The sequence below is a fragment of the Gekko japonicus genome, unplaced genomic scaffold (genome assembly GCF_001447785.1).
Source record: "Gekko japonicus isolate JY-2015 unplaced genomic scaffold, Gekko_japonicus_V1.1 scaffold1409, whole genome shotgun sequence".
NCBI classification, from domain to species: Eukaryota; Metazoa; Chordata; class Lepidosauria; order Squamata; family Gekkonidae; genus Gekko; species Gekko japonicus.
In genome coordinates this window covers 448,606-464,304 of record NW_015172045.1, presented here as the reverse complement: position 1 = coordinate 464,304, position 15,699 = coordinate 448,606, and the positions used below count along the sequence as shown (strand labels likewise).

The following is a 15,699-nucleotide window of genomic DNA, read 5'->3' as shown; positions in this document are numbered from 1 at the left end:
TTCCGGTGATGTCAGGGTGTGTGGCCTTATGACACACTTCCGGTGATATCAGGGGGTGTGGCATATGCTAATGAGTTATGCTAATGAGTTCCCCTAGCTCTCTTTCTACGAAACGACCCCTGATAACACGTGGCTGTCATCAGACCGCTATTAAAACACCACAACCATGTGGCGACCCTCCAAAGGCCAACCTAAACAATTCAGCTTTCCATGCCCTGCAGGAACTAAACAAGTCCGGAGGACAGGGCTGTAATCTGAGAGTGCAGCAGGCCACAGGGTAGGGGCCACAGCTGAGAAGTCCCTTCCCCTGTTGACTGCCAAGTGAGCCATCCTGGGGCCAGGCACCAGCAAGAGGCCCCCAGGGAATGACCGAAGGGGGTTGTAACCCTGCTCCTGCTCAGAGCTCAGCTGGTCTCGTCCCAGACCGTTAAGGGCTTTAAAAGGGGTCCAAATGCTACCGGACTAACACAGCAACCCTTATGGAATTTGGTTCCATCTCAAATTATTCCTTCAATTTGAATCTTATAGAGAAATAATTTATAAGACAATTGACTAACTGGGTCTCAGTACACTGAAATAACTTGTAAATTTTTAAAAAAGTTCCAAAATGCAGTTTGGACACAAAAATAATGCCGAGCCAGAGTAGTTATTAGAGGTATACAAATTTCAGCAATACGGATTTCTTATTAGCTGTTGTAGATTTTCTGGGTTGTATGGCTGTGGTCTTGGCATTGCAGGTTCCTGACGTTTCGCCAGCAGCTGTGACTGGCATCCTCAGAGGTATAACACAGAAAGATGTAGTACTCTCTGTGTCAAGGTGAGAAGAAAAATGGTAGGCAGGTAATTTATATCTACTCAGGAAGGTGGGGGTAGGGCTGAGTCATTATCTTGTCAGAGTTCCCCAGGCTGTGACATGCTAATGGAGGAGCTTTCCTGAGGAGGTTCTTTTGTATATGGATTGGCTGTTTCCTGAGGAGGTTCTTTTGCATATTGTGTGTTTCCGGAGGAGGTTTCCTGTTTCTTTGATATATAGCAAATACACTTTTCCTGTGGTCAAAATTTCTTATTTTCGAAAACAAGGGACCAAAGCTCTCAGAATTACTAGTGTTAGATGGTTTCGAACCCTGCAGCATTTTGGTGTGCTCAAAGCTTGGTATGAATCTCATGATAGGAGAATCCCCCCCCCCCAATCCTTCCCTGGATGGTTGATACTTTTTCAGATTGCTTCAATCGCTTGTTCAGTGCGGGGGACACGCAAGCAAACCCGAGGCCAAGTAAAGTCAGGGGTTTGGTAACCCAGAAAGATAGCTTGAGTTGACCCCTCCCTCGATAACAAGCAGGTTTCTTTTCTTCCCCCCTTAACCCTTCTTTTGTTCAAGGGACCTTCAGAGGTTCGGAGAGCTCCAGTCTGAATTGGCGGGGATGGCGGACTTCTCCGCAGCCTACCTCCGATGTCAGCTGCTGCTTATTAAGGTGCGCCTTCCTCTCAGTGAGCCGTCGGCCCTGCTGGTGTGAACAATCTGATGGACAATCTGGCCCCGCTGGTGGACCTCCTGATGGCCCCTGGGTTTTGGCCACTGTGTGACAGAGTGTTGGACTGGATGGGCCACTGGCCTTATGTTCCTACGTCTTGGGCAGTGATGCTCTGTCTTCTTGGTGCTTGGGGGGCCACAGTGGGAGGGCTTCTGGAGTTCTGGCCCCACTGGTGGACCTCCTGATGGAACCTGGGTTTTGGCCACTGTGTGACACAGAGTGTTGGACTGGATGGGCCACTGGCCTTATGTTCCTACGTCTTGGGCAGTGATGCTCTGTATCCTTGGTGCTTGGGGGGCCACAGTGGCTTCTGGAGTTCTGGCCCCACTGGTGGACCTCCTGATGGAACCTGGGTTTTGGCCACTGTGTGACAGAGTGTTGGACTGAATGGGCCATTGGCCTGATCCAACATGCCTTCTCTCTCATGTCTGGGGCAGTAATGCTCTGTATTCTTGGTGCTTGGGGGGCAACAGGGGGAGGGATTCTGGATTTCTGGCTCTGCTGGTGGACCTCCTGGTAGTCCTTGGGTTTTGGTCATTGTGTGACACAGAGTGTTGGACTGGATGGGCCATTGGCCTGTTCCAACATGGCTTCTCTTATGTTCTTATGTCTTGGGGAGTGATGCTCTGTCTTCTTGGTGCTTGGGGGGCCATAGTGGGAGGGATTCAGTCTGAATTGGCGGGGATGGCGGACTTCTCCGCAGCCTACCTCCGATGTCAGCTACTGCTTATTAAGGTGCTCCTTCCTCTCAGTGAGCCATCGGCCCTGCTGGTGGACCTTCTGATGGCCCCTGGGTTTTGGCCACTGTGGGACACAGAGCGTTGGACTGGATGGGCCACTGCTCACTGAAGAAATGAGCAGTGGCTCACGAAAGTTCCTCCCCTGCTACAAATTTTGTTAGTCATTAAGGTGCTAGTGGGCTCTTGCTCTTTTCTACTGCAGAAAATGTATATACATGTGGACTAGGATATTTCAGGACCCTGGAGAACTCCTAGCGAGAATAGTTGCTCTTTGAAAAACTCCTCAGTTCAGCTCTCCTGGTACCGAAGCGGGGTCTGTTGGTTACCAAAGCCCTGCCTCTCCATGGAAGTGGGAAAGAATTTTAAAGGGGTGGCACTCTGGCTTGGAGCCATGACCTTAAACAGTGTCCTCTGCCTTCTGCAAAGGGTCTGTTTTGCCTCTCCCATAGTTCATAGCATGGTAAATTAGCTCTCATCAGACAGGTTAGTGTTAGAAAGTCCTAAAACGTCCTTGAGAGCATCCATTTCAAGCTCCGTTAAACTTGCCCAGGTACAGCTGTGGAAGGCAAAAGCCCATCTTTCCTCTACACCTGAGGGCCAAGTGAGCGATTCCTTTCTGTTTTACCTGAACGTGCCGCAAAGGTGTTGTGGTATCTCTTGCAGGCTCTCCAGGAGAAGCTGTGGAACGTGGCCGCCCCGCTGTACTTGAAGCAGAATGCTCTGGCATCCGCAGCGGCAAAACAGGTGAGACGATAATGGGAGGGAGAGAGAAGTGTGTGTTTTGGACAGGCCGGCCTCTGTCAGCCAGGCCGCCATTCCCTCAGAATGCGCTTTTGGCCTGCAGAAGACGGGAGAGCGGACGGGACGCCCCTCCCGACTTTTTAAGTCACGAAGCTCAATATTAACAAGGAGGGAAGAAGTAATTCCGGAACATCCCGTAAAGGAATTCCTGAGGGAAAAGGAGAGTCACAGGTCTTTCTGAGCCATCGTCTTGAACGTTTCCGTGTTTCCAGAGAATTCTCTCCCCACCCCACCCCCGCTTCTTTTTTGAACAATTCTATTTTTTTTTAGAATAAATTTTTATTAAGTTTTTAAGATACACAAGGGGAAGGAAGGGCAAAGGGGAAGGAGCAGTGGAAAGAAGAAAAGTAATGAGTTTCTGCATGTTAACTTTCCTCCGCGTGCCATTTCACGTTATGCACTGATAAGCCACGAGGCTTAAAAGTTAATAAAAGCTTCTCAGTTTTACAACGTTAGAAAGTCCGTATCTTTATATTTCTCTCCTATCCAATTATAAAACGGAGTCCAAAGTCCAACGAAGTCTTCTTCCGTTTGTCCTTTTTAACATCGAAGTCAATTTGTCCGTTTCCACGCTTTCCATAGTCTTTCTTTGAACAGTTCTTGTGCCTAATCTCTAAAAATGCTGCTTGAACGTGTTGGAATTTGTTCTTCATGTGCGTGTTCTAAAAGCAGCAAAACGCCAACAGATTTTCTTTGCCACCGCTGTGATTTCTAGGGCCTCGGTGTATTTGCTATGTATTTGTGTTCCTTCTCGGTTTAAAGGGGAGGTTGACGAACCTGGGTTGGATCCTGCAGATGCTTTCCATTAAAGGAGACGCTTTCCTCTGGTGGGGGGAAAAATCTTCCCCTGACTGACGAATCTTTTCCATCTTGGGAGGGCATCTGGTAGTGGAATGGAACGGAGTCGCACTATTATCTCTGGACCCGGATCCATCTATTTTAATTATCTGAATTTTTCTCCCAGTGGAGGAAAAAGCCTCTGGTCGTGGAACAGACAAGAGTCCTGCTGTATCTCCGTGGATCCGTCTATTTTAGTTTTCTGATATTTTTCAATTGATGAAAGAGCCTCTGTAGTGGAACGGACAAGAGTCTTGCTGTATCTCCAGATCGATCTATTTTAATTTTCTGATTTTCCCCCCCAAAAGCGTTACACAGGGATTGGTGGAGCATGATGGTTGCATTTTGAGTTTCTTAAGGGTGTTCTGTATTATACAGAGGTGTTTTATAGAGAGGTGTGTATTATAGAGAGCCAGTGTGGTATAGTGGTTAGGAGCACGGACTCTAATCTGGGGGAACCGGGTTTGATTCCCCACTCCTCTACATGCAGCTGCTGGTGTGACCTTGGGTCAGTCATAAGTTCTCTCAGCGCTGTTCTCTCAAGGGCAGTTCTCTCAAGAGCTCTCTCGGCCCCACCTACCTCACGGGGTGTCTGTTGTGAGGAGGGGAAGGAAAAGGAGATTGTAAACTGCTCTGAGACTCCTTTGGGTAGTGAAGGGCGGGGTATAAATCCAATCTCCTCCTCCTCTTTCTGTGTCAGACTAGTCACATAGAGTTTTTTTGTTTGCAATAAAGGTACGGATCTTTTTTTTAAAAAAAACCCTTGGATTTCAAAACGAGACTCTTAGGTAGCTCAAGGAGCCAGCCTTAAGAACGTGTCGCTTCTTGTTTAGATCATGGAAGAAACGTACAAGATGGAGTTCATGTACAGCGGCGTTGAACACAGGCAGGTGGTCATCATCCACCACATGAGGCTGCAGGCGAAAGCGTTGCAGCTCATCGTGACGGCACGGACCTCGAGAGGGTAAGAAGGGTGACGCGTGGACCATGCAAGGCAGAAAGACTTGGGGGAAAGAATATGGGATAACATAAGATCAGACCAGTGAGGGTCCGTCTAGTCCAGCCTCCTGTCTCGCACAGTGGCCAGCCAGTTCCTCTGGAGGGCCAACAGCAGGGCAGAGAGGCCGAGGCCTTCCCCTGATAGGAACCTAAGAAGAGCCCTGCTGGATCAGATCAGTGAGGGTCCATCTAGTCCAGCATCCTGTCTCGCACAGGGGCCAACCAGTTCCTCTGGAGGGCCAACAACAGGGCAGAGAGGCCGACGCCTTCCCCGTATAAGAACATAGGAAGAGCCTTGTGGGATTAGACCTGGGAGGGTCCATCTAGTCCAGCATCCCATCTCACACAGTGACCAACCAGTTACTCTGGACAGTCAACAACAGGGCATAGAGGCCGAGGCCTTCCCCTGATGTTGCCTCCTGGCTCTGGGATTCAGAGGTTTCGTGCCTCTTAACTTGGAGGTTCCCCTCAGCCACCATGGCTAGTAGCCATCAGTAGACTTCTTCTCCATGAATCTGTCTAATCCCCTTGGAAAGCTGTTTATTTCTGTGGCCATTACGACATCCCTTGGCCGCAAATTCCACATTTTAATTACTCTCTGCGTAAAGAAGTATTTCCTTTTGTCCATCCTGAGTCTACTGCCCATCAGCTCGTGGGAGTTTCCCCAAATTCTAGGAGCTTAGCTGCGTCAGGTCCAGAAAGTGTTTGGTTGCCCCGAGAAACCAATAGGACGGTGGCATCAGTAAAGCAGAGGTAGTGCCGCTTGTCAGCTTGAATTTTGACGCCTAATGCCTGCCTGCATCAGTGTAATGGAAGTAAACACTACACTGAAGAAAGCCTCGGTAAATATCGTAGTTCTTTTGCCTTGTGTTATCAGGGTAGAACCTCTCTTTGGAATGTGTGAGAAGTTTTTACAAGAAGTGGACGCTTTTCAAAGGTATGACTTTTTTCTTTTCCTTTGAGCTAGGTAGATGGGCAAACTAGGACCCTGGGGGATCCGGGCTCATACCCCCAGTTCTACATTGGCCAAAACCTGGGGCCATCAGGAGCACCAGCGGGGCCAAAACTCCAGAAGCTCTCCCACTGTCGCACCCAAGCACCAAGAAGACAGGGCATCACTGTCCCAGTTTGGTGTCTTGGTTAGGAGCGTGGACACTAATCTGGGAGAACCAGGTTTGATTCCCCACTCTTCCACATGCGGCCAGCTGGGTGACCTTGGGTCAGTCACAAGTTCTCTCAGAGCTGTTCTCTCACGAGCAGTCCTCAAAAGAGCTCTCTCAGCCCCACCTACCTCACAGGGTTGTCTGTTTTGGAGAGGGGAAGGGAAAGGAGATTGTAAGCCGCTCTGAGTGAAGAGCGGGGTATAAATCCAATCTCCTCCTCCTCCAGTGTTTGGATGGGAGACCACCAAGGAAGTCCAGGGTTGCTACGCAGAGGCAGGCAATGGCAAAGCCACCTCTCTCTGTCTTCTGCCTTGGCCTGGATGGCCCAGGCTAGCCCGATCTCATCAGATCCTGGAAGCTAAGCAAGGCGGGCCCTGGTTGGTGCTTGCATGGGAGACCACTAAGGAATACGAGGGTCGTGATGCAGAAGCAGGCAATGGCAATCCTCCTCCTCCTCCTCCTTCTACCATGGAAGCTCGTCAGGTGGCCTTGGGCCCATCATAAACTCTTGGCCTGGCCGACCTCACAGGGTCGTCGCTGTGAGAGAACAGAGGAAAGCAGACCCATGTCCTAAGCTGCTTTGCGTCCCCACGGAGGAGAAAAGCGGGATATAAATAAATGCGTCATCCAAGACGCATTGTCCAAACTTTAGTCGATTCGTTGAAAGGTCTGCAGAGGTGGACTCTGGTTTTCGTGGTTCCGCGTTTCACCCGGTTAATTCGGCGAAGGCAGGGAGCTCAAGACTTACAGGTTCGTGTGAGATCCCCCTTTTCTTCCCGTGGTCTCTCGCTACTCTGCAGGTGTTTCATCGCCGAGCTCCCCCATATGCAGGACAGCTTCGTGGACAGGCTCCTAGACCTGATGCCGCGGCTGGTGACCTCCAAGTCTTCCGAAGTCGTCAAGATCCTTCAGACGGTGCTGCGGCAGAGTAGCTTCCTTCGCCTCCCGCTCCCGGAGAAGGTGAGCCCCTCACCCGATGCCCCTTTATGCCGCTGGGCCCAGTTTTGTCCACTTGGTTTCGTAAAGGCTCTCTGAGATCTCCGACACGTGCTCTTTCCCAGGGTTCCTTTCACCCGGGACCCTCCACGTGCAAGTCATGTGTTCTACGGGTGGCCTAGGCCTGGATCTCGATGTGGGAGGAACCAGGATGTCGGACAAGGGAAAGGTATTTCCCTGTGCCTGTTCCCTGTGGCTGGAGATCGCGGGGATTGTACCTGGGAGTGTTAGCATGCAAGGAATGTACCGTCTCCTTCCATACATCCCTGTGTACCAGTTACATAAGAACAGCCATGTTGGATCAGGCCAGTGACCCATCCACTCCCAACACTCTGGGTCACACAGCGGTCAAAACCCAGGGGCCATCAGGAGGTCCACCAGCAGGACCAGAACTCCAGAAGCCCTCCCACTGTGCCCCCCCCCCCAAGCACCGAGTATACAGAGAATCACTTGCCCCAGACACAAGAACAGAAGCCATGTTGGATCTGGCCAGTGGCCCCTCCAGTCCAACTCTCTGGGTCACACAGTGGCCAAAACCCAGGTTGTCATCAGGAGGTCCACCAGTGGGCCCAGAACTCCAGAAGCCCTCCCACTCTTGCCTCCCCCAAGCACCAAGAATACAGAGCATCACTTGCCCCAGACTGAGAGTTCCTATCTATACCTTGTGGCTAATAGCCACTGATGGACCTCTGCTCCGTATGTTTATCTAATCCCCTCTTGAAGCTGTCTGTGCTTGTAGCTGCCACCACTTCCTGCGGCAGTGAATTCCATGTGTTCACTACTCTCTCGGTGAAGAAGGACTTCCTTTTATCTGTTCTAAGCCAACTACTCATCGCGGTTGTGAGCAGCGTTCCCTCGAAGCTGACTTAGTGTGAGCCAGCTCACAGTTTTTTAGCTTCCAGCTCACACATTTTTGACTTGGCTCAGGAAGGACGGCTCCAGAGCAGACTACTTTATGCAGCAGCCAAATTGCTCACTCATAGCTTCAGCGCCCGTAGCTCACAAAGTAGAGTTTTTGCTCACAAGATTCCACAGCTTAGAGGGAGCGTTGGTCGTGAGTCCTTCTCTGGGCTCTCCCACTACTTAGGGTGGCCTAGGACAGGGGTGGCCAAACTGAGGCTCGGGAGCCAGATGCGGCTCTTTCACACATATTGTGTGGCTCCCAGCAGGGCGGCTGGGGAAGCGAAGGGGAGGCATGCCTCCCTGATTGGTCTTCCCATCCCCAGACAGTGCTTCCCTTCCTGGGTATTCTGGGGAGGCTTTGGGTTGGGGGGGGGGGGAGAGAAAGAGAGCAACTTTAGCTTTGAATGCATTCTCAAAGGCCCCCCCACCAGCCTACAAATATAATTGTACAAATAATATCATTATCAATATCTATTTTTATCCCTTTTGTTTTTATTCTTGCCAGTCTCATTTAAAGTTAATAAAAAGCATATTTGCATACTTTTCAGTAAAAACATGCCTGTGATATTTGTTCACGTTATGCGGCTCTCAAACATCTGACGTTTATTCTGTGTGGCTCTTACGCTAAGCAAGTTTGGCCACCCCTGGTCTAGGAGTTCAGTTTCTGAGCACCTTGGCCAAGGAAGATCCGGGCCACTTTGGCTGTTCTTCTCTCAAATCTCCGTTTTGTGCCTTACATAAGAAGCTCCCTGCTGGATCAGACCAGTGAGGGTCCATCTAGTCCAGCCTCCTGTCTCACACAGGGGCCAACCAGTTCCTCTGGAGGGCCAACAACAGGGCATAGAGGCCGAGCCTTCCCCTGATAAGAACATCAGAAGAGCCCTGCTGGATCATACCAGTGAGGGTCCATCTAGTCCAGCCTCCTGTCTTACACAGGGGCCAGCCAGTTCCTCTGGAGGTCCAACAATGGAGGCCGAGGCCTTCCCCTGATAAGACGCTCAGAGGAGCCCTGCTGGATCAGCCCAGTAGTCCGTCTAGTCCAGCATCCTGTCTCACACAGTGGCCAGTCAGTTCTTCTGGAGGGCCAACAACAGGGCACGGAGGCTGAGGCCTTCCCTTGACGTTGCCTCCTGGTTCTATGATTCAGAGGTTGACTGCCTCTGAACATGGAGGTTCCCTTTAGTCGTCATGGCTAATAGCCACTTGGGCAGAAATTGTCGAAATGACGTCCAGTTTTCTTTGCTCGAAAGCTGTCTTGACAGTAGTGGAGGGAAATTTTCTGTTATCCCCAAAGAGATGTTTTGATTAGATGTTTTGTGTTTTGCTCCCATTAACCTTTATTACAGCGGGGGTAAATGTCATTCCCCCCCCTTTTTTTTTTTGCTTGGAAAGGAATTTGTAGTTGGTTAAATTCTCTCAATCCGAACATACAGTTTGGCGTGAAATTTTGTCGTGGCCCCATAAGAGACCCTGATGGGCTAGTGAAATGCAGAGGTCTACTTTGCAGAAGTCAATTGAGAGAAAATCCTTTCATCAGTATTATGCTTCTAATATGTCACGATTGCGAATTGTATTATTTTGTGTATTCTGCTTCTGGTGGGAAAAAAAGCCCATGAAAAACCCCTGCCGATAAAAATGTAGTGCCTTGAGGCAGTGTTCCCTCTAAGCTGAGTTAGTGTGAGCAAGCTCACAGTTTTTTAGCCTCTGGCTCACACATTTTTGTCTTAGCTCAGGAAGGAGGGCTCCAGAGCAAACTAATTGATGCAGCAGCCAAATCGCTCGCTCACAGCTTTAATACCAGTAGTTCACCAAGTAGAATTTTTGCTCACGAGACTCCACAGCTTAGAGGGAACATTGCCTTAGGGTGAAAAGTTTAAATTGAACCCTTCACATACTGCTTTCCCTCCTGTGCTAATTTTCCAGTTACAGGGGATTAATCATGTAAGGTGGGGCTCCCCAGCCGTTTTGATCCAGGGGGCCTGTAATGATTCCTTGTTTTATGAGAGTGTGTGCCTTTCAATGCTTGGTTGGCATGCATGGTTGGTAGACTAGAGTGATTGAGAGAGACAAATGTGCTGTGATTGGTGGATGACAGAGAGTGGGAGGGTTTTCTGAAGTGAATCTGTGTGGGTGTGTCAGTTATGAGAGAGAGTTAGAAATCAGTTGGGATTGTTCAGTTAGAGAGTTAGGTCAGTGAGTGTTCAGTTAGTTCTGACTCAGTTCTTAAAGAGTCCTTAGCCTGTGTGGCTGACTATAGGAAATAGTGACTCCTGTTAATGTTGGAACTGGGTGTCAAAACAAACAAAAAGTAAAGGAAAAAAGACTGTGTGTGGGATACATTTGATCGACATATTTTCAAGTCCCTTTATCCAAGATAGTTACAGAATAACCAACCTCATATTTTGTTCTTACTTCAATAAATCATCTTTTGTTCAAGTTTATCCCCGGTTTTCCTCAGGACCACATAGATCCCTGAAAAGCCCCGATTCTAGGTCACCTTACCAGCAAAAGATACAGAGAGAAGGTTTGGAAATCCTTAAATTCCTGGTTGCAGCAGAATCTACCCCGTTTACAAAAGCAAAGAGCACATTTAAAGGGAAAACCAGTCCTCCCTAATAAGAAGACACCACAGGGCCCATTTGGAATTTTGAGCGGGGGTGGTGAGTACCGCCCCCCAAATGCCTGCCACAGGAGGTGGAGCCAGACCCAAAATGGCTGCCACCGGAGGCGGAGCTGAATGAAATACCTCCCTCCTCACAGCTCCTGGGGAGACGAGTAGTCTGAAGGGGAAATGGAACCACCCACTAAGTAAACCAAGATGCTTACTTTTCCTCCAGTGGAAAACCCTTTCGTTTGAGAAAGCGCAGCCGATAATAAAGCCTGCCTTACAGTGGTCACGCCCACTTTCCGAAAAGCTGGGGCACCAATGAAAGCACCGGCGGGCACTATGGTGCCCATGGATACCACATTTGGGAGCCCTAACGTAGGGGAACTGAAAACTTTCACCCCTCCCAAGAACTCCAAAGTGGTCAATAGACAGGAAACTGAACCTCCTTGGCCTCCCGATATCAACACTCAAGATTATATCTCAGCAAGAAACATGGAGACAGTTCAGATCGAAAGCAAGTAATTGGGATAGGGCGAGTACCGCTGCACGTGCCGGGCGTGTATGTTCTCCTCTACCTCTGAGAATTCCTCCTTCATTGACCCTTCCATCATACCTAAGCCATCTTACCACCTCCTCTCATAGATTTGCTTTTACTCTTGCAAGGTTCAATGCTGTACCATCTGCAGAATTAACGGGACGTGTCTCACGAACTCCGTATTCAGACAGGCTTTGTACCTGCGCCTCCAGCGAGATTGAGACGCCGACACATCTCCTTTTGTTTTGTTCTCATTGCTTAACTCTTAGGTCATATTGGGTATATCCAATTTTATCTCAATGCCATCTTCCACTGGAGCCATGGGTGGTCCCTTATCTGCTGACAGATACTGAATCACCACTTCAGTAGCAAAATACTTAGCTGTTATAATAGCATTGAAGCGTAAATAATTGCTGCTAAGAGGAGGTGTGCACTTTTTGGTTCTAATTGTTTTTTCAGTGTTTTCAATTTTATGACTGAAATGTCTTATCGTTTTATATTTTAAACCTTTATACAGTTTATATTTTAACTGGATTTGAAATGTGAAGAGTTTTAAACTCTTCTATTGATATTTTACATGTTTGTTGTATTCCGTGGTTGGGACCATTGGTCATGTGAGCTAAATAAATTGATCAGAGTGGTCCGGTCCAGTCAGCACCAGTGTTCCCGCTAAGCTGAGTTAGTGTGAGCTAGCTCACAGTTTTTTAGCCTCCAGCTCACACATTTTTGTCTTAGCTCAGGAAGGATGGCTCCAGAGCCAACTAATTGATGCAGAAGCCAAATTGTTCGCTCACAACTTTAATGCCAGTCACTCATAAAGCATAATTTTTGCTCATGAGACTCCACATCTTAGAGGGAACGTTGGTCAGCACTCCAGTAAATCACATCCGTCTGCTTTGTGTATAGACCAGGTCCGAGGAGCCCTTCATTCTATAACAGATTATCATGAGTAACCCTGTGGCTTTTGTGTGATAACGGTACTTCTAGCTCCCGGAAGGTCAGCAAGCCCTTCTGATTCTGGGTTCCGGCTTCCTGCAGTGATTCCCGCTCGGTCGACTTTGCGAATGTTTCGGTGCCTGAACTGCAGACAGTCCGCCACCCTTTAACAAAACAACTGTGTGTAAAAAATTTGTTTTACCTAAACAAAGATAATTTAACTACTCAAACTATTCAATGAAAATTAATTTTATACCATATGCACAATTTATAAATACAAGTCCCAAAGCTATTCATATACCAACGTTATCAAAATTCAGATTCTCAAATCATGGGGCAAAACTCCAAACGTTCCCACAGTCCACCACAGGCTCATAAAACACTCTGTTGAAAGTGCTTGGGTGTCTTCAGTTTTCAGAAACAGAAGCCACGTTCCAAGGTGAAACTAGACAACTGTGGGAACGTTTGGGTTTTTTGCCCTATGATTTGAAAATTTGTATTTTGATATTGTTGGTATATGAATAGCTTTGGGATTTGTATTGATAAATTGTGTATATGATGTAAAATTAATTTTCATCGAACAGTTTGAGTAGTTTATCTTTGTTTAGGTAAAACAATTTTTTTTTACACACAGTTGTTTTTCTGGTTACATTTTCACCGTGTGTCTCACTGTATTTTGTATTAACCATTTAACCAAAAAAAAAAGAATTTTGAGAAGTCCCTCAGCTTTGCCTCGGGGTGACGGCCATCGCTTCCTTCTTTCCACAGATCCACAGAGCGACCTCCACCATCATCGAACCAGCAGGAGAGTCGGACAACCCACTGCGGTTCACGTCAGGGCTGGTTGTCGCCTTGGACGTCGACGCAACTCTGGAACACGTGCAGGATCCTCAGAACACGGTTAAAGTTCAGGTAATGTCGTGAAGAACCGAAGGATGAGCTCAACCAAGAGATGTAAGGTCCACCTTCCCAGAATTCTGTTTGCAGCAGACAGGTGTTTCTGGGCAAGTGGAGCATGAAAATGGTGAACTCATGAAAGATGTACCTTTGCCCTGTTTCTCCCCCACGCCACCCCACCCCAACAACTGGATTAAAGGGCATGCTGCCTTTGAACATGGAGGTTCCATTTGGGCTGCTGTGGCTGAATAGACGCATCAGTGGCTTTCTTTTGAGAGCCAGTTTGGTGTAATGGTTAGGAGTGAGGAGTCTAATCTAGGAGAACCGGGTTTGGCTCTTCCACATGCAGCTGCTGGTGTGACTTTGGGTCAGTCACAAGTTCTCTCAGAGCTGTTCTCTCAGGAGCAGTTCTTGAAAGAGCTCTCTCAGCCCCACCTACCTCACAGGGTGTCTTTCGTGGAGAGCAAAGGAAGGAGTTTGTAAGCCGCTCTGAGACACCTTCGGGTAGTGAAGAGCGGGGTATCAATCCAATCTCTTCTGCTTCTTTTTTCATGATATAGGCCCTTAAGCTAGCAATCATGAGTCCATACAATTAGGGCGCACCAAGTCAGAGGGGTTCCTCTCGACTGATCCATGTGGGTCACCAAAGCTGAGGTGTTTTAAAGCCGCTGTTTTTCTCTCTGGTCCACCATTATTTAAAAATGGCTTGTGTTTTAAAATTGTGGGTTTTAATTGTAAGCCGGCTCGAGGAGGACTCGGAAGCGGTGGCACAGAAATATTTTAAATAAATAGTTTTGGAACACTAAGAAGAAGAAGAGATTGGATTTATACCCCGCCCTTCACTACCCAAAGGAGTCTCAGAGCGGCTTACAAACTCCTTTCCCTTCCCCTCCCCACAACAGACACCCTGTGAGGTAAAAGAAGAAGAAGAAGAGATTGGATTTATACCCTGCCCTTCACTACCCAAAGGAGTCTCAGAGCGGCTTACAAACTCCTTTCCCTCCCCCTTCCCACAACAGACACCCTGTGAGGTAAAAGAAGAAGAAGAAGAGATTGGATTTATACCCCGCCCTTCACTACCCAAAGGTGTCTCAGAGCAGCTGACAAGCTCCTTTCCCTTCCCCTCCCCACAACAGACACCCTGGGAGGCAGGCGGGGCTGAGAGAGCTCTAAGAGAAACTGCTCTTTTTCAAGGACATCTCTTATCGGAACTATGGCTTGCCCAAGGTCATCCAGCCAGGTGCAAGTGGAGGAGTGGGGAATCAAACCCAGTTCTCCCAGATTAGAGTCTGTGCATTTAACCACTACACCAAACTAAGCCAAGCCTAACTGAATAAAGGTGGCAGGATCTACAGCTGGAGGGGGGGGGGAACCCTTGTTTGAAGTGTAGTCTTCTGTACCTCTTCTGCCCTTTTCTAGGTATTATATCCAGATGGGCAGGCCCAAGTGATCCACCCTAAACCGGCTGACTTTCGAAATCCTGGACCTGGGAGGCACAGATTAATTACTCAGGTGTACCTCTCGCACACTGCCTGGACAGGTAAAGGAGACCTTTTCTTCCCTCATTCAATATGTCTTTTGTTCTGCATCGGGAAGCTGACATAGTGTAGGTTTCACTTGAGTAATAACCCAGAGCCTCAGGGATTCTGTGGCGGTCCTCTTGTTTTTCCAGCTGCCGAGAAAAGCACCAGATGACGTAGCAAATGGTGGGCAAAAGCCCAAAAAGATCTATTTCACAACTGTCAATCTTCTAGAGGATACCATGGACTAAAGGGTGGAGAAAGATCGTTAAAGGTTTCATGTTACGAGCTGTTTCTCGGGGGCACAATAATTAAATTACAACCACAGTTGTAAAAACAGAAAACGCCCTGAAATGCAGAACCAGAACGTTGTACACGCCATGCTTGTTATGACGGACCCCTGTATCTCCCCAACTGTCTGGCAGATTTTTCCCGCCAAAACTTCACTTCCCCTCAGTGACTGAGTCACCCTACAGTAGTGTGTATATCTTCTGATATTAACTTGCAGGGGTCTTTTTGTAGAAAAAGCCCAGCAGGAACTCATTAGCATAATAGGCCACACCCAACAGCAGGAACTCATTAGCATATTGAGCCACACCCCTGACAGCACAGATTATTAGCACATTAAGCCGCACCCCCATGTTACCCGAAGTGTGGTTATCCAGCCACACCCACCTTTTGCTTGTTATTCTGTTTACCTTGTTTGTTGTCAAAACCCAGGGCTTTTTTTGTAGCAGGAACTCCTTTGCATGTTAGGCCACACACCCCTAATGTAGCCAATCCTAATGAGTTTCTGCTGTTGGGTGTGGCCTATTATGCTAATGAGTTCCTGCTGGGCGTGACCAAGTTGGGAGCCAGCCGGAACTCTGTTCCTGTGCATTCCTTGCCCAAGAATAGCCCTGTTAACTTGAAACTGTCCCACCCTTTGTTTAGATACTGGTTTAGGCTTTAGACACAGTACAGGAACTTGAGGGAAAGACAGGAGCTGTCCTGTTTTATTTGTTAAATAGGCAGGGAATATATGTATAATAGGGGTCGTCAAGGTTTTGAGATTGCTGAGGTAAAAATGTTCCAATATATACCGAGTTGAATTCTTAGAACATTCAAGATAGTGTATTTGTAGTTTTGTTTCAAGGTTTTCTAGTTCTTTCTTTGAGAGGTACTTTGTTTAGTATATTTCAGCACTTAAGTTCTTATTGTTTCTTCTGGAGGACAGCATCTGCTTAAAGTT

At 48.0% G+C, this 15,699-nt stretch overlaps 1 protein-coding gene across 1 annotated transcript in view; it reads left to right on the top strand.

The window, feature by feature from the left end:
* Positions 1 to 15,699, top strand: part of INTS4 (integrator complex subunit 4) — a 48,111-nt gene that overhangs the window by 31,250 nt on the left and 1,162 nt on the right. Inside the window, exons 16-22 of the mRNA XM_015420712.1 lie at positions 1,380 to 1,473; positions 2,937 to 3,017; positions 4,745 to 4,875; positions 5,788 to 5,847; positions 6,874 to 7,033; positions 12,820 to 12,963; positions 14,368 to 14,488. Of these exons, the coding sequence (XP_015276198.1) occupies positions 1,380 to 1,473; positions 2,937 to 3,017; positions 4,745 to 4,875; positions 5,788 to 5,847; positions 6,874 to 7,033; positions 12,820 to 12,963; positions 14,368 to 14,488 (791 nt within the window). The remainder of the gene's footprint in view (positions 1 to 1,379; positions 1,474 to 2,936; positions 3,018 to 4,744; positions 4,876 to 5,787; positions 5,848 to 6,873; positions 7,034 to 12,819; positions 12,964 to 14,367; positions 14,489 to 15,699) is intronic.